Source organism: Coprinopsis cinerea (assembly GCF_000182895.1).
Source record: "Coprinopsis cinerea okayama7#130 chromosome 11 map unlocalized cont3.11, whole genome shotgun sequence".
Classification (NCBI taxonomy): Eukaryota; Fungi; Basidiomycota; class Agaricomycetes; order Agaricales; family Psathyrellaceae; genus Coprinopsis; species Coprinopsis cinerea.
In genome coordinates this window covers 527,870-550,902 of record NW_003307534.1, presented here as the reverse complement: position 1 = coordinate 550,902, position 23,033 = coordinate 527,870, and the positions used below count along the sequence as shown (strand labels likewise).

Here is a 23,033-nt window from a genome sequence, read left to right as displayed (position 1 = left end):
GACCAGGTATGACATCATGAATGATGGGAATCCCCAACCGATTTGCGGTCTGGATACATTGCCACCTTTGATTGAAAGATGTGGCTGCAAAAAGGTCCGGGGGAAGAAATTGAATCGATCAAAAAGATTGTGAAAAACTTTACTATTCAAATTGGTTTGAACGAGGTCGCGGCAAAAGGTCCGAGCATTTTTTTTGCAGCAAGACATTGGTACCGCATCCCGACGTTCCTCCTGCCCCATTCCTGCAACAAAAAAAGAAAACCAATTGCGAAGCGTGACAACGTCCGAAGAAAAATTGCTAAAGGCTCCCGAGAAAACTGGGCAACTTGATTAAACCGGTCCAGCTCATGGTATCGTGGGGCCAGCATGACCATTAGCGCCGGTGTAGTCCCAGTCCGATTTGAGGAAAGTGCGGTAGCAGGCGCCGAAAGCTCAAGGAACACGGGCATCCCTACGCGTGCATGTTGGGGGGTATCATTGAGGGGAAAACCTCCGATAATGAAGCCTCCGTATGCTTTTGAGCAGGAATCTGGATGTATTGGGTTCCAAATTAACTCGAGCAGGCGTATCCGTCATCACTACTTTTCTTCCGAGGTCTAATAGGGGTCTTGTCGCGCATAGTTAAAGCCGTCCCCCTACATATCTACTCGAACCACAAGTATGAACAATCACTACTGCTCAGAGACTGCAAGTAAGTCGTTTCCATTGTGTTTCTTACAGTGAAATGACGCTTCTCTCATGGTTCAGGAGGGGTCATAGAGGCCTGCTTTGCGAGGGCCAGCCAGGACGACGACAATATACCTCCACTACTAGGCAATGTTCAGGTAACTCTACGGCAGGTGATGGGTATTGTGTCACTTACGCGGCGTTAGACGGACGGGTACTGTGTAACGGAGTTCGACAATCCAAAATCATTCAGGATTACCAAAGTGGAAGACCAGGAGCAAGAGGCGTATTTTCGGGTTGTCGGTGTAATCTGTTCCAAAGTCCTTCCACCAGTCCTTCATAAGCCGTTTGTTTTGTACGATTCCTTGTCAAAGTCGTTGCCACTAACTATTGTCCAGGAGGCTACTGTCCCCTGCCCACCTTCGCAATCTTCGTCAATTCGTCAAATTGACCGGGTTCGGCAGCGATTCCTTCGCCATGGGCTGTCACGCGGTGAAGCAAATGGTCGACAAATTGCGGCAGCATCTCAAGGTTGCTAGCGATTGTATCACTGGAGCAGAAGAGAAGATGTACGAGGGTGATGCAGCTTTGGATTTCCACGCGCGGTACTTTACCGACCGTGAACTTATACCTCACGAGAAGCACATTCCCTTCAACGACTTCGTAGACCCAAACCATATCCTTGAGGATCTTCGTGGGGCGGCTTTCATTCAAGGACCTGACAACCACGTCGAGTACTGCATGCGAACGGTCGACAAGAACGGCATAGTTGAGTAGGTACATTTATTGGAGAATGGATTTACACCAAGCGAGACTAACCCTCAATTAGATATTCAGTATTCAACCCTGGCCAGTTCAAGGAAGGAGACATAGTCGAGGTAACGCTTTCCCTGGTCTGCGTCCCCATCAAAAATCAGCAGTATAGGCTCCTCCTTGTGATGCGAGCGTTGACGTTGCTGTCGTCAGAAAACCGAGAGGTCAGCTCATATGATGTTCCATGCCCGAAAGAACTGACATGCCAAACACCAGGAGTCGGAAAGGCTTAGGGCTTTGGATGTTCCATCCAGCGACGCGGCGGCGAACAGGGGAAGGAATGTGAAACGCCGTAGCCTCTTCCTCGATTGCGGGAGGTCCGATGTGAAAGTAAGGAAGACCATGGGGGACATGGAGGCCATGGACACATAGTATATATCGATAGAACTGTACCTCGGTCAGTAAAGGCGCCTCTTTCAAGACGCTATGCGTTCCAGTTCCTCCTCGTTCCTGGGTGGAATAAGATTCTACTGCAAAGGCTCTCACAGCGAAATAGAATCTCTGTACCACAAATGAAAAGTAAATCGCCGGTTTTCTGAGCGCGCTACTCATGGTTGTCAACTTACGGCATAGGGGCCCACAGTGAACAAATTCAAGGTGTGCGAGAATGGATCGGCGGAGCACGGAAACAAGGATAGTGGCGAAGGTTGACCGGATGAGAAGGCAAAAGACGTTTATCAATGTGCAAAGACGAACTACATGCGACCAGTCCACAGGTTTGATAGCGAAATACGGTCGGTATGAATGAGAGCTACCAGGGGCATTAGCGGCGAGCGTGTCCTTCGCCGTTCATTCGGCGCATGGTATTCTCAATTGCGCATAGGTTGTACAGGTAGGCCAACGGCAACGATCCAGAGTTTCAGGCGATCAGGGTCGAAAACATTATCATGAGTGGGAGTTTGGTGGATACCAAGATCATGGCCCACGAGCACAGCGCGGCAGAACAGCCCAGTATAACCAGGATGTGGGTTAAATGTGGACGTCGCAATTAATTGTAGCGTGGTAGACGGATAAGAGTCTGAGGGGAAGGATGGCAAGGGAGTCATGCTGGATGTCATCGGGTGTGTCGTGGAATAAGGCGTCAATACAACTGCAAAGGGTGGACAAGGTAGCCAACCAACAGAAGCCCCGGGGGATCTCGACTTTTAGATCTGAACGGCTACGGAGGGAGTAACGAAAATGGAAAAGAGCATTTGACCACGTATGCGGGGTTAAGTCGGTGAATACATCTCTCTAGGCACTGTAGGCATAAGTAAGAGATGGTGCGGGCGAATGGCGGGAAACCCGAATATGGAACCTTGAAAGAAAAATCGATCCCCATAAGCCAATATTGACGGAGCTTCACCCACACTTTGGGCCAGTACACCTGGGAAACAACGGCGGATGGACCACGCGATGACTGCGGTGGAATTGGACGGATTAGGGCTTGTCGCGACATTTGGGCAACTACGAAGTGGGTTGGGGGCACTTGATTCAGGGTAAACAGGCACAATCCAGGGAAGGCCGCGCATTGCCAAGGTTTCTATACTGCAGTAAAAGAAATTCAATACAAACAGAGAAGACCATGATTGCCGCGATGTAAACAAGAGCGGCAGCCAACAATAAAACACGCGGGAAACATAAGGCAAGCGACAATTTGTTGGTAAGAAGGAAAAAAGGAGACTTGGTCCAACGGGACCATTCCCTTTTAACGGTTTAAGTGGAAGCGGAAACATCTGAGTTGTTTGCAGCGAAAGCCGAAAGACCCGAAGGGGGCAAAGGAGCAAGTCGGTCACACTCGGTAATGACACAGTCAGCTGGCAGGCCGAATGTTTACGGGGATTCCATCCAAGGTTCGCTGAATCCGGGATGTTGAAGGAAAAGTGTCGTGATGTGCGCAATTGCCGACTCAGGTGTAATGGTGCCTGTAAAGTTGCAGATCTTGACAATAGTAGCGATGTCGTGAAGCATTGCGACAAGGCTCTGGACTTCACGAGACATGACATCCCTGGCTGGAAGGGAATTAGGAAGGGAAACGACGCGCCGACGAAACTCACAAATGACAATGTCGAAGAGACTCTTGCGTAATTTAACCATGAGGTTAGGGGACGGACGGTGTTCTTTTGGCACGGTAGGAAGGTAGACTTGAAGCTCATGTAAGTCTAAACGGAAATGTCAGTAGGAAATAAGGTAAGGCATGGAATTAAGAGACGCACTGTCGATCAGACCACCGATCCCGCCATGAGAAAAGGGCGGAGCGACAAGAGAACTCTGGTAATGTCTGCGAAAGGTTGAGATCAACTCGTTGGCTTGAGCGACCGGAATGGCGTCCTGCAGCAGAGTGCTGAGGAGGCAGTCGGTGACATGGGAGCAAAGGGTGTTGTTACGAATACAAGTCCGGCAACCCAAGTGGCGGTCACCGACAGAGCAATCGGACCCGTGTTGCTTGCAGGCAAGAGCATCGCAACGAGAGAGAGGTCTATGCGCAAGGAGGAACTCCCCCCAGTTTTTCTTCTCCAATAAGAGGAGGAAGAGGTGTCGAAGATGAGGAGACATGTAGAAACACTTGAAGGCTTCGAGAGGGTCGATAAGAAGAGCGGGATTGTGTTGAACGATTGGCAGCATCGAACCGCTCGCCATGGTGTAGTTGAGAAAAGAAATACATCGAGAATCTTTATAACCAAGTTGTACGGCCAAAAGGGGATGTTAGGTCCAAAGAGACTGTGGTTTGTAGGCGAGACACGAAGGTACCCCATCAGAAGCGGGCCACAGCGGAAGCAGGAGTCCACGGCGCGATTTTTCAGAAGTTGGACTGCGGGAAGCGCATCAGAGACGTGATTACCTTACCCAGAAGTAATTTAGCCGAAAGGAACGAAGTATGGGGATGGAATGTGCGGATTTGATACAGAGAAAAACATGGTTTGAAATTTGGAAGGAAGACATTTTACAGACAACGGGGAACACTAGTCCAAGTCGGGATGGGTAGGGAGTAAAGCGCGAAGTTCGGGGCACGGGCCATAAGGAAAACGAGTAGCCGACCATACATCGGATCCTCGGTCTTTAAAAATGGATTCGATAAGGGCAAGACCTCGCTGGGAAGGAAGGCAACCATGGCGAATGGATTTCAAGATGGAAGCGATATCGTGTAGTAAAATATGTCGCGCGATATGTTGCTGCTGCATTACCGAACGGCCTAAATGGAAAATGTTTAACGGAAATCCCTGAATGTGAATACGCGTACCTATAGCGAGAACGAAAGTAGCTTCTCGCAGCTGATCGAGAGCAGCTGTAAGGCGAGGAAGCGATTGTCGACGAGTCAATGCAGCGACTCGGGTAGCAATAACAGAAGTAGCTTGGTTGGGTATGAGTTGAGGGAACAGAGAGTGGGCAGCTGAGAAACACACACCGTTAAAGACGGCGTTGAGACCGCCTAAGTTCGAGTGCATACGACCACGAGCGTATGCATGATAGCCATGGTAATCGTAAAAAGTCGAAAAGAGATGGTTTCTCCAGCTAGCAGGGAAGTGGCGCATAAGGGCGTGCTGGATGCAATCGTCATGGGCGGTGCAGCGAGTTCCACGACGGAGACATGACAAACAGCCCACGAGGTCTGGGGACACTTCGCAAGGCTCTCCTGTATTGATACAAGAAGCGCAGGGAAAAGGGAAGTCGTCTCCCATCTCCCGAACAAATCGTCTCCAGGGTCTAAGTCCCATCTCTGCAGAAATGAAAATAGGGATGCATTTGGACGCGAAGAAACGACGGTCTTCGTCGCGAGACTTGACGGGCATCAGTTAGGTGGTTAGTAGGGAACGAAGGAAACAGGAGGGTTGGGGAACCAAACCAGAAGGGTATGGGACGAAAGTCGGTAAAGGTCGAATCAGGGCAACGGAACCTATAAAAAAGTTGAGGCATGAATTTAGAGTATTACGAGAGAAGACCTAGGAAAAGAATCCAATGGGACGCGTGGTAGAAGGGCATCGGGATAGGACCCGACACAACTTGCGCGGCGCACAGCCTTTAAGGTGCGCGGAATCAGTCGCAAGCATATCGGAGGTATTACTTGTCGTTCCACGGAGCGTGACATCGCGTTGGATTGAAAGGAAGATGGATAAGGGGGCGAAGAGACAGACAAGTGAAGGAGGGAAAGCTATATTCGGCGGTCATAGTCTTCAATTGAACGATAGGATGGGCAACACGGTTTCATGCGTTGGTGCTTTCGTCGTCGGTAAGTTTCTTTTTCTCTTCTTTTTTCGTAAAGGAATAGGCAGCTTGTTAACGATGGAACACCTAGCGGGACTGCGGTGGCCAGGAGTATTGAGGGCGTGGAAGGACGAGTGGATATCTTCGCAATGTTTACTGTGGCTCAACGATATCGCTATCCGTCACGCAAGTTTTAGGCCGGCGGTTACGCGGGAGTTGGAACGGCGAGTGACAGACCTGATGGGTAGATATTAGGGAAGGACAGGGGTAACCCCCGGGTAGCCAGACACCTACCCTTACCCCCACCCCCCAAAACCCCTACCCCTGACTGAGGGGTAGGGGTAGTACCCTTACCCCCCAACCCTGGGGGTTTTGACCAAGGGTTTTTAGCATTTTGGCACTAACCATTAGTTACGGCAGTCCATATAGATATTTTGATGTGTTTTATTACCCATAAAGCAGTTATTTAGTAGAAATTATACATAGATTTTGAAATAAATAGGTTTTGGTCGATTTTTATCAAAACCCTTACCCCCGGCTGGGGGTAGGGGTTTGGTCAAGGGTAGCCGGAGACCTACCCTTACCCCTACCCCTGCTCTACCCCTGGCCTCTACCCTGGGGGTTTTAAAACCCCTTGACCATCCCTAGTAGATATTCTCTCAACCCGACGGTGGTTCTGCAGCTACTATTCCAGAGTGAAGGCTACATATCAGGATCAGCCGTTCTGTGGGTCATTCAGCCGGGGAGGTTCGAACCGGGAGACATCGACTTCTACATACCAATCAGAGGGGCAGGCGCTATGTTCCGTATGATGGAAGAGTCGACAGGGTGGCAGTACCTTCGAGGCGACGAATTAGGGTTGATCGGTGCGCGTCGGCGAGGGAAGTACACGAACTTGCCGTTCGTAGTGGACATCTGGTATTTCTTGAACGGTGGTACGGGGAGAGTCATCAACGTCATCATCACGGATAACAGGTACGCAATCAAACCAATGTCGAGGCAAATGGCAAAGCATTGAGCAGAAAATAGGTCGGCGCTTCCGGCAATCGTGTCGTTCCATTCTACGTTCGTAATGAATGTGATTTCCTACATTGGGGTTGTCTCGTTGTACAAGGACATGACGAGTAGGCGAGTAGGATGGGTTAACATCGAAGGGCAACCGGGAAGTCGAGATGAAAGGTGGATGTCGAAGTACCGGGAGCGCGGGTACCGAGCATTCGCAGAGGGTGGTATCCAGTTGAAAAATCCCAAAAAACGCGGTAATTACCGCGTTTTAGAATTTCCAGTTACCGTGGTAAGTAAACCGTCCGGTAATACCGAGTAAAATCGATTTTCCGGTAATTACCGGACGAAATCTTTTCGCTCGGTATTACCGGACGATTTTTTTGCTCAGTAATTACCGGACGGTTTTTTTCGCTCAGTAATTACCGGATGATTTCGCCCTCTAAACCAAACATTAACAAACACTAACCCCAACCTAACCCCAACCTAACCTAACCTAACCTAACCTAACCTAACCTAACCCCAACGTAGAATTAATAAATATACCCTGATCCCTAACCCTAACCGAACCCCAACCTAACCTAACCCCAACCTAACCTAACCCCAACCTAAACCTAACCTAAATTAACCCTAAACTTAACCGGCACCCCGGGTGCAGGCTATTCTTATCAAATGTCGCCCCGAGAGGCCATAATAAAATATGAGTGAAAGTGTAGCATTAAAAATGAGGTTTTTTGATACCAGATCAATTAGATCAATAATTTCGCAGTCCGATCGATGAGAAATCTATTGCCCTGGCATTACCGAAGCATAAAAGAATGCCTCGGTAATACCTGACGAAAAAATCACCCGGTAATACCGAGCGAAAAGATTTCGTCCGGTAATTACCGGAAAATCGATTTTACTCGGTATTACCGGACGGTTTACTTACCACGGTAACTGGAAATTCTAAAACGCGGTAATTACCGCATTTTTGGGATTTTTCAGGCAGATACTAGTGTCGCAGACTCGCGTTTTGGGGAAAGGGTGCACGTCTGTGGGGAAGACGTCAACTGCAGCCAAACGGAACGCGATTTATTCGATGGAGGGGTAGGGGTGGTACCTTTTTTGGTGTATTCATGCAAAGAGGACACAGAATTGTTACGGATGATGGAGTCGGAATTTTCATGGAGAGGGAAAAACGGACGTTGTTTCAGGGTTGTTGTGTGGACAGGAGGGTGGGTGCGATTAGGAACGGAGCAGTACGATATGTAGGGATGTAGATTTCAATGGAACGGCAAAAACATGTAAATTGGATAACGGGTGATGATATACGTGATACGACGTATTCGCAGTAACAGGAAGGTCAACGTCGTCGACGGCCTCGCAAGGCCAGTGGATGGTGTGGAGAGTGAGGCGAGCGGAGCAGAACTCAAGTCGACTGTTAGTGTCAGGTAGTGCAGCGATTAGGATGGGATCAGAACGATGGGCGGTGCAGATCTCGGCTCGTTGATCCAGGGAGTTGGTGCTGGATTTAGCATGGGATGTAGAGGTAAGAGCAGGGCGACATGTATTGTAAAGGGTTGATGTTGATGGGAGAAGAAAATACCATGGACGTACGACGAGCAAAGATTCAGAAGGACGAAGGAAGTTGCGGAGCGAAAAAGAAGGACACGTGATTGAAGGTCACGTGGGGCGAATCGATTCGCGGCTTGGCGGTACAGGTTTTCCCCCAGACAAGTACCCGGAGCCAAAAGGCCCCGGAACCTACGACACCGGCCTTGGAAATGGAAAGTTTGGAGTGACCAAGACGCCGGAGGTGGTCAAGTTTGAGCAGTGGGACGGGAGAGTCGGGATGGCGAAGGCGTTCGTTGATGGGATTAGCAGCCGAGAGGAATTGAAGAGGTTGTTCGCAGACGAGTCAGAGGTGTACCAAAGTGTTGTGAACACCTTGGATGACGGAGTCCCTTTTGGTGTCCCGACCTCGTCACTCACGACGGGCGTCAAGCGAGACCATCGCGGAATCCCAAACTGAAACGTTGAATTTGAGGTTTGCATCCACGTTATCCTTATTGTTCTACGTAACTCTCCCGTTCATGTAACCTTGGACGTTGTATCATTAATTAGTCTACTAATTGTACATATTATGTGCATGATGTAATTATAAGTGCCAAAGAAGAATTGACAAGAATACATTAGCAGTCTCAAACCGAACTCGGATCTAGTTAGTGCGGATACTCCAAGTCGTGGTCCCAATCATCGCCTTTGAAATACGGGACCAATTTCTCTTCATCGCGCTCGTGGTAAATGATGACCACCGCATTATTGTACCCTGTCAAGGAAGGTATGATTACGAGATTAAAACAACGGATTGAAGGGACTTACAGAAAGTCAGATCACCAGGGTCCTGTTTATACGTATCGATCGTCTGTCAGTCAAAAGTGCGAGAGGAAAGGACAGTCTAAAACTCACGTTCCCAAGATACCCAGAGGGCCTGTATTGCCTTTGGTCCGGGTCTTCGCCCAGATAAACGGGGTCTTTAGGGATGATGTTGAAGTTCTCTCCATCCAATGGAATCTTCACCTCGCTGCTCGATTTCTTGATGAACGGTTTCCCACTATCTTTGACGACTTTCCTAAGGTTGTACTTTGTCTCGTAAGTGTTGATCAAGTTGAAGGGCTCGCTCTTCCAGTTCCTCTCGTCCTCTTCGTCCGCAGAGTCGAAGTCATCTGGGTCTATCTTCTCAACCTTTTCGCCGCGCTTCTTCCGTTCCTTCATCTCCTTCTTCATCTTCTCCTCCCAAGCCCACCTCCGCTCCCATCTCTTCGACTCGACCATCTCCTCGTAGCGCTCCAGGTCATCCGCAACGCCTGAGATCCCAATCTCCAAACGCGCGAGGGCGAGTTTAAAACCAAGTTCCTTCGCAAGGAGTGAGAGGAGAGAAAACTTGTGGGCATCTTCGCCCTTGAGGCAAGCGCGACCTTTGTTGAGGTCTCGAAGGCTGTAGCGGTGCTTGAGGACATATGCATAAAACTGGGGCGTAAGCTTCGTGAGGTATTGCTTGCGAATAGTGTACTGGCTCGGGGGAAGGCGCCTCGAGACCTTCTTAATCGGACATCCGTGCTTCACCCATCGCTCGAGAACGCTTCGGAGTTTGGCGAGCCACTCATCTAGGGGAATGGGTGAGGCAGACTTGAACTGGGGACGAGGAATACTGGGTGTGGTGTGGATGAGATTGAAGGAGAGAGCGACACGGTGTCCTGATGTCACTGGTTTGACCTCGTGCAAGACGTCGGTATACCATGCCAGGATGGAGATGTTCCGCTTGGATTGGGCGGAGAAGTCGATGACTTCCGTGGACATGTTGTGTGTGATATGGACTTCGCCCCCGGAGTACTGGTGAGGGAGAAGGACAATCACAGTGGCAAACATGCCCTCTGCCTTCTCGGTGCTACGAATAGGGATGGTCAAGGGGTTTTAAAACCCCCAGGGTAGAGGCCAGGGGTAGAGCGGGGGTAGGGGTAAGGGTAGGTCTCCGGCTACCCTTGGCCAAACCCCCACCCCTGGTCGGGGGTAAGGGTTTTGATAAAAACCAAACAAAACCTATTTATTTCAACATCTATGCATTGTATCTACTAAATAACTGCTGTATGTGCGATATAGCACATATAAAATATCCATATAGACTACTATAACTAAAGGTTAGTGCCAAAATACTTAAAACCCTTGGTCAAAACCCTCAGGGTTGGGGGGTAAGGGTACTACCCCTACCCCTCAGTCAGGGGTAGGGGTTTTGGGGGGTGGGGGTAAGGGTAGGTGTCCGGCTACCCGGGGGTTACCCCCTGTCCTTCCCTAGCTACGAACTAGAGTCAGTTTCCATAGGCAGTGTAGTTAGTTTAGATCGACTTACTCTTGATGGGCGCGGAAGCTGAGACAGGCGTAAGAAAAACAGTTAGAGTCGAGTGGAGGCGAACGAAAACATTATTACTCACTGTCCGCCCTCCTTATAGAGAAGTAACTTGTAGAGATCCAATCGAGGCTCAGTTTCGAACGGAGCCACTCCCAAGCCCTTCCAAACATCGCGCAAAACAATTTCCTTAATCCACTGCTGCAGATCCTCCTTTGAGCTTCACCCTCGAGCCCTCGATTTCCCAGGTATCGCGAACACTTGTATCGACAAGCTTCTCACCTCCATGGCCAAACGGGGCCTGAGATGCGTTTTCGATAAACTCTTCGACGTGCCAAGGTTCGAGTGGGGTCCAGAGGTCGAAGCCGCCACCATCCTTTCCTTCGATCTTCATGGAGACAGAATCGAGCTCACTCTCGGCACGAGCATAAGAACGTGCAAAGTAGTGCTTGCCCATCCAGTCGAAGTCGGCATCGAGGGCGGAGCACAAGTCGTCCTATGGTTCCGGTTGGAATATGAGCTACTAGACGTATAAGAATAAACAATATTGAAAACGTACCCCAAGACTGGCTCTCGACCGCTTGAGCTCATCGAGGTTAACGCCGGGCTCGTTTCCAAGTTGGTCCACCGGTTCGTAGTCGCTGTTGTGCACAGAGAGCGTGGGCATTGCTGAAGGTATATAGAAGAAGTAGAGTCGGGTGATGCGTTCGATGGTTGTTCAAGTTGAAGGAGAGGGCCAGGGTCTCCCAAGGGTATTCATACTCTGAGGACGATCATTATCCTCTCTCCAAATTCCCATGCGTCAGTGGCGCGTTAATGAGCTTTGGCGGGATCGAGTCACAATGCACCCGTTCGACGCGCATTTTTGCGGCAGACAACGGGGATTGGCAGGAAACGCGACAAAGGAGCGGGGCCAAAGCCTCGTAAGTGATGACTTCGAGGGAACAATGGGCATTCATGACGATCGGCTGATGGACAGTGTTGGTGCCAAGATACACTCCAAGACCCGCCCCCGACGCATTTGATCATTGATACGACTTTGACCAAATAACATAACCACGGGCCTGGCAATACAATATGAAATCTCCATCGCTGAAAAACCGTGTGGAGGTGGGGTGACAGTTACTAATGCTATGTGGCTCGCGGCCCTATATCCTGATCCAAGCGTCGCTGCTGCGAGTGAGATCTCACTTGCGTGTGTGCTCTCCGTGCGCTATCACCAGCCCAGCCATTTTAAAACGCTATCGGCACCAGGAGCAAGTAACCCTATCTTTCCCCGTCGCGATTCGCTGTGGTTTGCATGAAGCTTGACGGGTACTGAGCTGCGCTCTTGTGGACAGTGACGAGTTCCTTCGACAGCCAAGGCCACTTACTGAGAGTGTGAGGAACACAGAAGCGAGATGGGGAGGAACACCTATGTTAGATACAATTTACAGGACCAAAATATCTACAAGAAATTTCATGTACCCAACAATTAAACGCAGTGCTAACACTAAAGTAGCGGCTCTAGAGCGGAATGAATGTACAATCAAAACAAGACTATGTATCGCAGGTCAAGAAGACAACTAAAACAGGTTTCACGTTCCTCCAGGTTGCTTGCGCTTCACGCCAGCCGCGCCCTGTCCAACCAAGGTTGCCGGGGCCCCCGAAACGCTTCCACTCGTACCCGCACCCGCACCACCACGAACGGGTACAAACCCAGAAAACGCTCTCACCCCACTCAACGCTCCGACTGCATTCTGCCAATCCTGCGGGCCCAAAAGCGTCTTCAACATTTCCTCGTTCCCCACTCCCGCCAAAAACACCTTCGCAGCTTTCACCTTCGCCTCCCACTTGGCCAACGCCACGATCGCCGGAGACTTGTCGATTGAAAGGGTATGCGGGGAACCGTATCGGATCGTTTGGTAAGTGAAGAGATCAGGTGCACGAGCAATGCGTGACTCGAGATGAGAACGGACACTTAGGTGCGCTTTGAACTGGATGTTGGACCTCGCCGAAGAGGAATCCATGATGAATTGGTCGATTTGCTGACATTGTTGACACCCGCATCCGACTTTGCGAAGATTGATCACGCCAGTTGCAGGTTTCCCGCCGAGAACGGCGCTAAGGTAGAAACGGACGAGGTAGCGAACGAGGTCGGAGAAGGGAGGTGTCGAAAAGTCCATGTTAAACTTCTTCAGCGTCTCCTTTAGGCCAATGATGAGAGGGGCATAGACCCAGGTGAACTGATCCGGAGTTTTGTCAGATGGGACAGCACCTTTGAGAATTTCGTTGAGAATGGCGATGCCCGGTTGGGTGATCTTCGTCTTCAGTCCAATTTCGACCACCTTGATGGCTCGATGGACTTGTGCTCCCGCTTGTCGATTCTCGTAAGGCTGTCCGTTAATTCCCTTGGGCTCTGCCTGGGTCCACTGCGGTGCTCCCTCTTCAAGACATTTCTTGATGAGGGCGTCAATGGAGGCTGGCTCTGCAGAGATCTCTCCCCGCGCCTCGTGCAAAGCATCCGCAAAACCCATCCAGAAGTCGAACATCTTCGGTTTCCCGGAAATATTGAGTACCACCCTGCAGAACGACAAAGTCAGGAAGCTGAACTCGCTAAGAATTTATCAACGTACGTGTCGTTCAGTGTCTGCAGGCCTCTGGACTTGGCGACTGAAATCAGAATCGGTATATCAGTGACATCGCCGGTGTTGTAACTCGCAATGCTTGAGGATGACTGCTCGTCGATCCACTTCTTTACGGCAACTTTGGGCTTCTTTCCAGCCTTCTGAGCTATACTGTTGACGATCTTCAAACGGTCATCCAACTTCGATGCTCGCTTGACCATCTCATCCAAACTGGCAACGGTGATGAGTACAGGAGGTAGGATAGTAAGAATCAACTGACCATTGCTTGATAGAGTCGAACGTAAACTTCCCGAAGGCCGCAAGGACAGAATCAAGCCCAATGGCTTCGAACGAGTAGTCCCACTTGGCGACGACCTGGGACCAAAGAGACGCATCCTTCCACTTCACGGCACATTCCAACAGCGCGACCTTGACACGCACGGAGTCTTCACTGGGCTTGGAAGAACCGTAGTAGGTCCTCTCCGGCTGGGTGACCATGGATTGGAGGAGGAAGGCCGCATATGCCTTTTCCTCACTGGACGGGCGTGCAGTAGTCGATTGGAGTTTGGAAACACCCCAAAGTAGTCCACCGCTGAGCTTCGACATAACTTGCATCTCATTCTTGGACTCGAAGAGAATCATAACAGTTCGCCGGTACCCTGCAGAGACCGTCAGCGAGTGCAGCATGCGGGGAGGGAAGAGACCTACAGTGATTCACCTCCCCACCATACTAGGAAAAGGAATAGGGTTAGATTCTATCGGACACAAGCTTAACAGATAGACGTACATTTCCCATGTATCCCTCGCTTTCTTTATCGTCAGGCGTCGCATCCCTGAAGGGGTCCTTTGGAATGAGAGCTCCCTCGTCCAGGGTGTACACTCCAGGGAACTGATTTCCTTCACTGTCGGTGACCTTGGAGAGCGTGTAAGAGGCGTCAATGACTTCGTCCATCTCACCATCGTCCTCGTCTTCATCATCCATGCCCCAGTATCCATAGCGCCTTCGCTTCCGGTAACCGTAGCCGCATCCACCGCCTCCGCTTGAACTGGTCCCAGTAACAGTGTATTCCAAGGCGGCGAACGCAACGCTAAAGCCCAGTTCTTTGGCAATCGGAAGCAGGTGGGCCGCCTTGTGCGCGTCCGCACCCTTGAGGCCCTGAGTTCCAGAGGAGAGGTTGAGTCCGCTGTATTGATGGCTGAGAACATAAGCGAAGAAGGGTGGGGAAGGCATGGCACTTTGGGGGTACTTTTCCTCCTTCCAGCCGCGGAGAACAGCCTGAAGTCGTTTAGCTGCGTCACTCATGTCGGGCAACACAGGTCGCGGGACGTTGGGAGAGGTATGAATGAGGTTGTAGGACAATGCCAGTCGGTACCCAGATGTAATGGGCCTAACCTCGTGCATCACGTCGGTGTACCACGCCAAAATGGACGTTTCCATCGCTGAGTTGGCCGTGATGTCAACGGTTTCAGTTGCCCCAGAGTGTGAAAGGATTACTTCTCCACCTTCAAAGGCGGATGGAAGGACGACGATGACAGTGGCGAACATGCCATCAGCTTTTTGGGTACTGAAACACAAAGTCAGTTCCCGCAAGGCAAGAGAGTTTACTTGTATCATACGTACTCCTGATGGGCCTTAAAACTGTTCGCGGGTCAGTACCATCTCGCTCAGGGGTGAATAAGATGAACTCACTGGGATCCTTTTTCGTAAACGAGAAGCTTGTAGAGTTCACAGCGAGGTCGTGTCGTATATGGGGCGACGCCCAGAGAGTCCCACACAGTCTTGAAAACTGTTGCCTCGAGCCACGTCGTCCACTTGGGGTTGGAAAAGGTGACTTTATCGGATTCAATCTCCCATGTATTGCGAATGGTCTTGTCAACGAGTGTCTTTTTTCCTTTTCCAAACGGCGCCTGCTTGGAAGACGCGATAATCGCCTTGGCTTCGCGTTCGTTGAGTGGGAGACCAATTATTCCGAGTCCTTCAATGGCGAGGCAGGGGTTGGGCGCAGTTGGCTGTTGCGACGCGTAGTAGAACTTGCCCTTGAAGGAAAAATCGCCTCCTAGGGCTTTATCGAGGTCGTTCTGGACTCCAATCCATCAGTTATCGCTTCACATGAAGCAGATACCCCAAGACTTAGACTTACCACTAGATCCTTCGACACGTCAGGACTAATGCCCGGGTTACTCGCCATTGTTGGGTGTGATCCCTGAGACGAGCTTGACGCGCAATTTATAGAAGGTTGAAGGAAAGTGAACCGCCTTCGACCAATTTGCACTTTGAGGACCGAGGGCTGAGGTCGCAAGCAAAGATGAAGAGACGCGCAAATTGAACCGCGTCGACGTGTTTAAACAGCTGATGGCATCAACGGCCCCAGTGCCGATCATGCCGTTATCCCTGGGCTCAACAGTTTCAAGTTGAAAATACGGAATGTGATGTATATAAGGAACCATAACGCCCACCCCAACTTTAAACATCCAGCATTTGGCATTCATCAGAGTTCATGGACCCTCTGGGATCCTAATTCAACCCAAATTCGTTCACACCCCCCTCCGATCAAAGTGTAAAGTCAGTGGGTCCAGATCTGTGCCATCGACAATGTCATTTAGCGCTTGTCGCCAAACCACCACGTCGGACACGGCCATGACGACGGTGAAGCTACTTACAATCCCGCTGCGGTTCATTTCACCTTTTGAGGTCAGCTCTTCTCAGTCTCTCTCTCTCTAAGAACACCCAGACAAGCAGATTCCACCCTCACCAGCGAGCCGACACTAATGGGACGCCCTCGACGAATATTCTATTACAGCTTCGAACCTTTCCAAATCGCGTAAACGCTCTTCTGTACAATCTGGAACCACGTAACCGCCTGTCCCGGACATTTTGCAAGAGGCCAGCGCGCCATCTACTAGTCCAGAGGTGTGTTCTGTTCTTCTAACATCTGAAGGCTGTGCGCTCAATTGGCCGCACTTCAATTTCCTTTAGGATGAAGAACTCGACGAGATCCTCCGTGTGCAATTCCCGTCCGACGCAAACTTCTTTCACTCAGATGCATACACCAGCTTTCCCTTTCCCAATCCTTGCCTCTTCGTCGAGGGATTTGGTGGAGTCGGCCTAGCTCTACAGGACAAGGACATACAAGCGCTCGTTAGGTCAGGCCCTCGGGTGGAAGACACAGTGCTACCTGCAATACAGCAACCAAGGCGCGGAACTCTGAACCACATATTATACCAGGTATCTAGGTGTCGGAGGAGGGGATGTGCACATCGATGGGAGATGGCCTCGCATTTCCTCCTTGTGACTCATAGCTTGAGCTTGAGCTGGAAGCGACGATGATCTGTGGAGAAGGTCAAAGTATGTCACAAATGGACAGGTGAGTGAACACCCTTCCGATAGTACGGTGTTCCGCGATGATGGCGTTCCTGGAGTTCGTTGGGACTTCAAAGCAGCTAGAGTGCTTGTTTGGCGAGAGGGAGTACCAGCAAGTTTCCCTAGCCCTGGAAGGAGAGAAGGAATTCTCCGGGACGATTACCTGGAAGGAGGACGAGTTGAATCCCCCTCCCAGTGTTGAAATCGACTGGTACGCACGCAGACGCCAGGACCGGCCAAAGGGGAGGAAGTTGGAGGCTGTGGCATATGTAGAAGAGGTAGCAGCTGAAGAACACGGAGGAACCGAGTTATTTCAAGGTGCTGGTTGGGTCGTTCTGAAGAAAGAAGAAAGGTCGATATGGTTTTAATTCAGCGATCTTGGCACATAACCCCTAGGTCGGGTAAGTGAGCCAATGTCAGTTGTTTAGACATGCGTTGAGTTTTGGCGTCTCCCAGTTGTTCATGGAAAGGCCGTTTAGTTGAATGAAAGGAAAGAGGCCAATGTTGTGATCAGTCGGACAAAGGAAAGAACCAACCCTAACCTGAATCCGAGCACCGGGCCGGATTCGACTGGTTTGTAAATCGTGACTGATTTGCCTCTTCGAAGAACCTTTTGGCTAATCCTCGAACTCCTCGATGCAACGGCCCTGCACTTCTAGGGGTATGAAAGCAAACTTGGAAATGAGAAAGTCCTTCCCTGGGCAGCTCCTCGAGAATCAATACAGCGCCGTTGTCTTCGGCGTCACTCGATCAGAATAGCGCCCACTGTCAACCTACACAACCTGGACAACTCCAGTTTGTGTGTTAACTTCCATGCATCTAGCTAGGGTGCTTCCAACAATGGCCATCCAGACACTTCCTCGATACCTGCGTCTATCTTTTTTGCCCTCTCGTTTCGCAGTGCTTCCAAGCACCCGTCATGTCCCATCCAGGTCCTCGTTGAATCGCCGCAACCTGACAGCAAGCTCAAGGCTTCAAGAACATGGAGATACCACGCAAAGACGTGGCAATGGCCTCTCAATGCCCAGACATAGCTCCAAGGACTCTGGACGACCACTCAGCCCAGGCCCCAGCTCCGAAGTCGACAGCCTCAGATACTTCCCTGCCCAGCTCAACACCGTTCTTCGTGGCAATCCCAAAATCACAGTAATCAGGAAACTAGGCTCTGGCCCTCGTTCCTCAACATGGCTCGTGAAACACATCGAATCCAGTACCTACTCAGCGCTCAAAATCTACACTGCCGCCGCTTCTCGGGAAGAACGAGGACTGGCAGAAGAGAAAAGGTTAGTTGAGTTGAGGGACGTGATGGCTTACAGCAGCGGCTATTCCAAGCATCCCTGCCATTTCAGTACGTGGTGGGAGGAGAGCACCCGCGGACGTCATCTGTGTTACCTTGTGGAACCCTATTGCGGGTTATCGCTCGAGGACGTCAGAAATGGAGACCCGATGGGCCGGCTGCCTATTCGTACCGTCCAATTCGTCTTCAATGAACTAGTGGAGAAGCTGAGCGAAGTTCATGGGTTCGCGGATGGGATGCACGGGTGTGAGAGTCACGTCCCCATTAAACGAGCAATCCAACTAAAGCCTTTTATTCTAGCCCTCTCGGCAGAGAACGCTGTGTTCTGGACCTGGGCCGACGTTAAATACCTCAAGCCACACCTCTCTCTGCCAGAAGGGAGTACTATCGACGGAGTTGCGAAGATAAAAGCCCAGCCATTAATGCAAGTCGAGAATCCCGACCCTAAATCGACGGACGACCTTCCAACCGTGATGAAAACCTGGCAATTCGTTTTCCGCGGTTTCGAATATGGTATGTAACTCTCATTCTCTCCGATCTAGCCCGCCATTGACCCTCCTCTCCCTCAGCACTCTTCGGTTTCTGAACACCAGCTCAGGTTGGTTCCGGCCTCAAACCACACCCGCAACATGACTACGCGTCTGCACCAGAGACACTCTTATCCAATGCAACCTGCTCGTCCCAAACCGATATTTGGATGCTAGGAGTGATGGTGCTCCTTCAATTCATTTCTAGGCAGTGTCGCCCAGCTCACCGACGCTTACCTTGCAGATATTCAAGCTCTTGACAGGTCGTGATCTCTTCACCTCCACTGGTACACCTCTGGAACGCTTCACCGAAATACGCCATATCCTCGAGGAGGACGATATCCCGAGTGGTTAATGCGACGACCCTTCCCTCAAAGGACAAGTTGTCCCAAAGACATCCTCGGGAGGCACCAGACCCAGACTTGAACAACTCCTTGCGGACGTCCTACCCCTACATGAAGTCCCAGGAACAGTGAAGCTCTTGAAGAAGTGCCTACGTATTAACCCGGACAACCGACCTTCTGCGTTAGAGATGGAGGACGACGAGTGGGTGGGTTCTCTCCCACTGCTCGTGTGGGTATCCCCATGATTAACGATGAGTCGTGATTTGTGTTGGCTTTATCGATGGTGTGGGCGTCGATTGGGTAGTCGAGCGCCATGTATGTCGTCGCGAAGGTTCTATACACGAGTTCCGCAGAGAGATATTTAGGACCTGAAATGGGTGCTCTCAAAGCGGCATGCCGATGTGAGAATGTATGCCGACGTAGCCTGCTGGTAAGATACGACTCTGGCCGAACTCTGTGCCGCAGCGTGCCCATTGGACCATTCCCCCCGACTCGGAGTCAGAGTACCACCTTCGCAGGGGCAGCCGTTCGCATATCCCAAAGAGCCTGTTCTGCCAAAAGAAGGTTCTTAACTAAACTTCAGAAATTGAGAAGCAGGCTATGCTATCACTGACTTCAACGAAGACAGCACGTCCCGCATGGCTTTGAACGGGTACAGAAGTTATAGACAGGATTGCATGGAGGCAAGATATAAAGGGAAGTGTCGCACGTTGCGCAACGAAAGATAGACGAGGATCTGAACGTTCCACCAGGAACGACGGCTTCCACGTTGAAACACAATACTGTAGGGGACATTTCCCATGTCACACTTGAATGTCACTTTTCGTCATGGACCTCACAAGGTCTCTAGCTATAGGTCACAGACTCACAGGGTGCCGGTAACTGGTATGTATTCGAATGGCCATGCGCATATGATAATAGGTCTCGTGTATTAACTCTGGAGTATTACAGTCGCACTTGGACAGATTAGTTCGAGTGGATCGAGCAGACTGTGGTCGACTCCCACCTTATCTTGCAGGCTGGCCTTAGCACCAGATATCGCTGCTCAAGACTTGGCTTTTGATGAGGAAGCACCAGTGACGACTTGTCAATGTAGAAGACCTCTCAAGACATGCCGCTATGAATGCACGCGAGCTCGCGTACTCCACGAGCAGCCATGAGCGTAAATGTTTCGGCGGGTCGAGGGACCAGGAACTCATGGCTTTGCAAATTCGACCTCGAAGACTCTTGAAATGGGGAGCTCGGCCATGGAGCTCACTGGGTACACCGAGCACCGCGCACCGCCCCACGTGGCAGCGATATCCTCGGTATCATCAAGACCAAGTTGCAGAGGGCGGGTGTGCGCATAACCAAAAAGGAAATAATGTGCTACGGGCGCCGGTACCAAAGATCCCACGGAGGCTTATGATCGGGTTCGCATGAGCAGCTTTACTGACAGCCTAGGTAGACGAGCATGCGTGGAGAAGAGTAGACCAGTAAGGGCGAGGTATAGGTACCGTTTCTGGAAGGGTAGGCTCAACGCTGCTCAGCGTGCAAGCGCACGATTCCCCCGGACTTTCCTGGGGTAAATGTTGGGAACAGTGTCCTGGAGGGGGCCGCAGAGAGGAATTCTGGCAACACATATCGAGCTTTTAGAAGCCAAGAAGAGCGAACTACCATCGTGGTGGGCAATTCAAGCCATGGTTCTTCGAGAACGGCACACGCGAACGTGAAAGGGTGGCAAGGGTCGGGTTTGTTATTTGTGAAGGAAAGACGGGCATCTAGGGTGTTGATGCTCTAATTAAACAAGGTGTTCAACGTTCAACTTCAAGAGCGAAAGGTACATGTAACCCTAACCTGACACGATCGGGATAACCCGACCAATTCCCACGTCCTCGCGCAAAGCGCCCAGCACGCTTGGGCGTCGCGGTTCCGCTCGTTCCCTCATCTTTCCCGCCCCTGTCTTCACTGCTAAGTACCTTGGTGGCCAGAATCACGCTCCTCCAACCTCGCGGTACTAATCCACTGGGATCGTGGGATCTACGGACATTTTACTGGCCTTAGTTGCAATGGCTCGCATCGAGAAATTCCCACTCTCTCGCTCAGTCTCGCTGTCGTACTCTCACCAACGAGAATCACACGGTACATCGCAACGGACTGTCTTCTCCTTCTTGCTCTTGAAATATCCAATTCTGGTAACCGGATCAGCGACTCTCAGCGACGGTTTTCCTATTCGCTCATTTGATCCTCTTTGATCGTGACGAGGATGGTTCAGATCGGTGAATCTCTGGGCCTTCTGATTAGGGAACAAATGCGTAGATTCCACACTGACTTGGGCTCGAAGAACGCCACAGAAACCTAGTTGATTCCCGGCGACCGCTGTGATACTCACCTTTATCTTGACCACCACACCGCCGACCTATATTTGAGCAGGGTCGCACCTTGTGTCAATCTTCCCTGCTTCTTGCTGCAGGTGCATACCCTGCCCTGATGTGCTAGTACAGCCCTGGTCGCGTTAACTGCTTCACTCTTTTCGAACGATCAAGGGATCGTCTAAATCAAGGCCGGGCCAGTAAGTAGTAACGAAAGAATCAAGGTGAGTTATCTGCACATCTCCCAATGCCGACCGATTCTGAATCGCAGAACTACCCTCCCTCTCAATTGACCTATCCTTGACGCTATCCTCGACAAATCCTGAACCCAACCCTCAGTCCCAGACTTCATCATGCCACCACCGTCTCCGACCCTCGCTCCGTGGTCTCCCTCTTCCACTCCCTCCGCCACCCCGAATGTCGGCCTCCTCACTCCTTTCCTTATCTTCCACCTCTTCACAGTCCTCGGTGGTCTTGTAATGCTCACGACTGCCATCTTCTGCTCGTCTCGCGTTCCCCGCCAACCCGTCTGGTTCAGTTTCATCTCGTCCTTCGTTATCTATTCGGGGTCGTTCGCCTTGTTGGTGTTTACCGGGTATGGCTTCAAGGGCGAAGGTCAAAGGAGTGAGACGGGTTTGCTTCTGGGACCGGGCTTTGGAGTGTGTCTGGCACAGGCGGCCATGCAGTACTCCGCATTGCCTTTGTGAGTGCTTTCTGCGCATTCGTGTTTTGGTTGGCGACGCTGATGGCGACCGTATAGCACCTCGGCAACAACGTTCGCGCTCGTTGCGCAGGTACGTTCTATTCTTACCCTATCTCTTACTTCGACGCCCAACTGTTCGCTCAACGCGACGAACAGGTATTCTTCAACATCAAGAACTGGGTGAAGGAAACGATGCCGACAAAGAGGCAAGAGAATCTTCTGCTTTTCGTGCGTATCAATCCCCGCATTCCTTTATTTCTCCGCATCTGTGCACTTATTGATATATTCACATAGTTTCTCGGAGCCCCGTACATCCTCTATGTTGGAATGCTGACTTCATTCATTGTGGTGAGTGTTTCCGCCCAATTTTGGTGCTCGCGTTCGCGCAATACCATTGTTCTTCCCTCCCCTCGCCATCTCTCTAACGATCAGTACTACATAGATCGGGCTATTGAATCCAACAACAGTCCAGCTGGGCGCTCGAGACTTTTATTGCTCGTTCATAATGAGGGTTCCGTGAGTTTGTTCACGCGATTTTCACAGGACTGTTGGTTGATCCTCTTCTTCGCACTTACAGAGCACGGATAACATCTATCCTCGTCGCTGTACTCATGATACCCACGGTAGTCCTCAACTGTGCGTTATTAATCCCCTTCCTTCCTATCAGAGGCATATCGTTGATACAAGTTGGCCCGGCTTGCAGCAATAACACTCTATCACCTCCGAGGAAATTGGAACCTGCTACGAGGCAGCGTGAGGCGAGTTATGGCGTTCTCAGTTGTTGGGGTCCTTGCAATTGTGTTCGTATCTCTTCTGACCTTGGAGATGAGCTTGGGTGCTGATTTCCACTCTCAATTCCGATCATCCCTGTAGCCTTGGAATTGTCTTCTTTGCAATATCCGAGGAAACACCACATGCCCTGGATGTGGTCACTTCTCTAGGTCAGACTATCGTCCCTCCACTTTGTTTTAATTTCTGACAATACGTTTGAAGTTCCCATGTCAGCCATTATTATCTTCGGATCGCAAAAGGTACGCTAAACCAGTCGTCGTGATGTTTACTTGCTTACCTTGATCTGCCGCAGGACCTGCTGGACGTATGGTGCTGGTGGAGAAAGGATAAGCCCTTGACCAGCTTGAAGTCGTCGAGTAACATCGTTAGTCGAGATAGGTCTTTATAACTTCTCTCCACTGTAACATTAGGATGTAAAACATTATTTCACTATGGACTCTTATTTAAATTCACGCCGCGGCGGGCGAGCGATGAGTAGTGATCGACAAGGGATTTACTCCCGA

General features: G+C 50.7%; 10 protein-coding genes across 10 annotated transcripts; 5 read left to right on the top strand and 5 right to left on the bottom strand.

Moving 5' to 3' along the window:
* Nucleotides 1–660: 660 nt before the first annotated feature.
* Nucleotides 661–1,851, top strand: CC1G_09679 (hypothetical protein; the record flags this gene model as incomplete). The annotated part of the gene is made up of 6 exons (XM_001839724.1): nt 661–691; nt 748–824; nt 873–1,012; nt 1,065–1,439; nt 1,496–1,643; nt 1,696–1,851. The coding sequence occupies 6 exons, from the start codon at nt 661–663 to the stop codon at nt 1,849–1,851; spliced, it is 927 nt and encodes a 308-aa protein (XP_001839776.1).
* A 1,440-nt stretch (nt 1,852–3,291) lies between these two features.
* On the bottom strand, nt 3,292–4,098 carry CC1G_09678 (hypothetical protein; the record flags this gene model as incomplete). Its single annotated transcript, XM_001839723.1, has 3 exons — nt 3,292–3,470; nt 3,516–3,620; nt 3,675–4,098. The coding sequence occupies 3 exons, from the start codon at nt 4,096–4,098 to the stop codon at nt 3,292–3,294; spliced, it is 708 nt and encodes a 235-aa protein (XP_001839775.1).
* Nucleotides 4,099–4,421: 323 nt separating this feature from the next.
* On the bottom strand, nt 4,422–5,249 carry CC1G_09677 (hypothetical protein; the record flags this gene model as incomplete). The annotated part of the gene is made up of 2 exons (XM_001839722.2): nt 4,422–4,651; nt 4,700–5,249. 2 exons carry the CDS (start codon nt 5,247–5,249, stop codon nt 4,422–4,424), a joined length of 780 nt encoding a protein of 259 aa, XP_001839774.2.
* Nucleotides 5,250–6,460: 1,211 nt separating this feature from the next.
* Nucleotides 6,461–7,200, top strand: CC1G_09676 (hypothetical protein; the record flags this gene model as incomplete). The annotated part of the gene is made up of 3 exons (XM_001839721.2): nt 6,461–6,636; nt 6,841–6,955; nt 7,195–7,200. The coding sequence occupies 3 exons, from the start codon at nt 6,461–6,463 to the stop codon at nt 7,198–7,200; spliced, it is 297 nt and encodes a 98-aa protein (XP_001839773.2).
* A 1,667-nt stretch (nt 7,201–8,867) lies between these two features.
* CC1G_15670 (hypothetical protein) lies at nt 8,868–10,005 on the bottom strand (the record flags this gene model as incomplete). The annotated part of the gene is made up of 3 exons (XM_002910194.1): nt 8,868–8,974; nt 9,028–9,070; nt 9,115–10,005. The coding sequence occupies 3 exons, from the start codon at nt 10,003–10,005 to the stop codon at nt 8,868–8,870; spliced, it is 1,041 nt and encodes a 346-aa protein (XP_002910240.1).
* A 493-nt stretch (nt 10,006–10,498) lies between these two features.
* On the bottom strand, nt 10,499–11,216 carry CC1G_15669 (hypothetical protein; the record flags this gene model as incomplete). The annotated part of the gene is made up of 4 exons (XM_002910193.1): nt 10,499–10,505; nt 10,635–10,738; nt 10,776–11,045; nt 11,109–11,216. The coding sequence occupies 4 exons, from the start codon at nt 11,214–11,216 to the stop codon at nt 10,499–10,501; spliced, it is 489 nt and encodes a 162-aa protein (XP_002910239.1).
* A 910-nt stretch (nt 11,217–12,126) lies between these two features.
* CC1G_09674 (hypothetical protein) lies at nt 12,127–15,344 on the bottom strand (the record flags this gene model as incomplete). Its single annotated transcript, XM_001839719.2, has 7 exons — nt 12,127–13,111; nt 13,165–13,386; nt 13,436–13,814; nt 13,864–13,885; nt 13,943–14,720; nt 14,846–15,234; nt 15,297–15,344. The coding sequence occupies 7 exons, from the start codon at nt 15,342–15,344 to the stop codon at nt 12,127–12,129; spliced, it is 2,823 nt and encodes a 940-aa protein (XP_001839771.2).
* A 1,216-nt stretch (nt 15,345–16,560) lies between these two features.
* On the top strand, nt 16,561–16,884 carry CC1G_15668 (hypothetical protein; the record flags this gene model as incomplete). The annotated part of the gene is made up of 1 exon (XM_002910192.1): nt 16,561–16,884. The coding sequence occupies one exon, from the start codon at nt 16,561–16,563 to the stop codon at nt 16,882–16,884; it is 324 nt and encodes a 107-aa protein (XP_002910238.1).
* A 472-nt stretch (nt 16,885–17,356) lies between these two features.
* On the top strand, nt 17,357–18,695 carry CC1G_09673 (CMGC/SRPK protein kinase; the record flags this gene model as incomplete). The annotated part of the gene is made up of 4 exons (XM_001839718.2): nt 17,357–18,059; nt 18,114–18,326; nt 18,407–18,525; nt 18,585–18,695. The coding sequence occupies 4 exons, from the start codon at nt 17,357–17,359 to the stop codon at nt 18,693–18,695; spliced, it is 1,146 nt and encodes a 381-aa protein (XP_001839770.2).
* Nucleotides 18,696–21,132: 2,437 nt separating this feature from the next.
* On the top strand, nt 21,133–22,918 carry CC1G_09672 (hypothetical protein; the record flags this gene model as incomplete). The annotated part of the gene is made up of 11 exons (XM_001839717.2): nt 21,133–21,259; nt 21,375–21,738; nt 21,796–21,829; nt 21,895–21,966; nt 22,033–22,086; nt 22,181–22,254; nt 22,316–22,374; nt 22,442–22,538; nt 22,612–22,679; nt 22,732–22,769; nt 22,823–22,918. The coding sequence occupies exons 2-11, from the start codon at nt 21,389–21,391 to the stop codon at nt 22,916–22,918; spliced, it is 942 nt and encodes a 313-aa protein (XP_001839769.2). The 5' UTR covers nt 21,133–21,259; nt 21,375–21,388.
* Between the last annotated feature and the right edge of the window lie 115 nt (nt 22,919–23,033).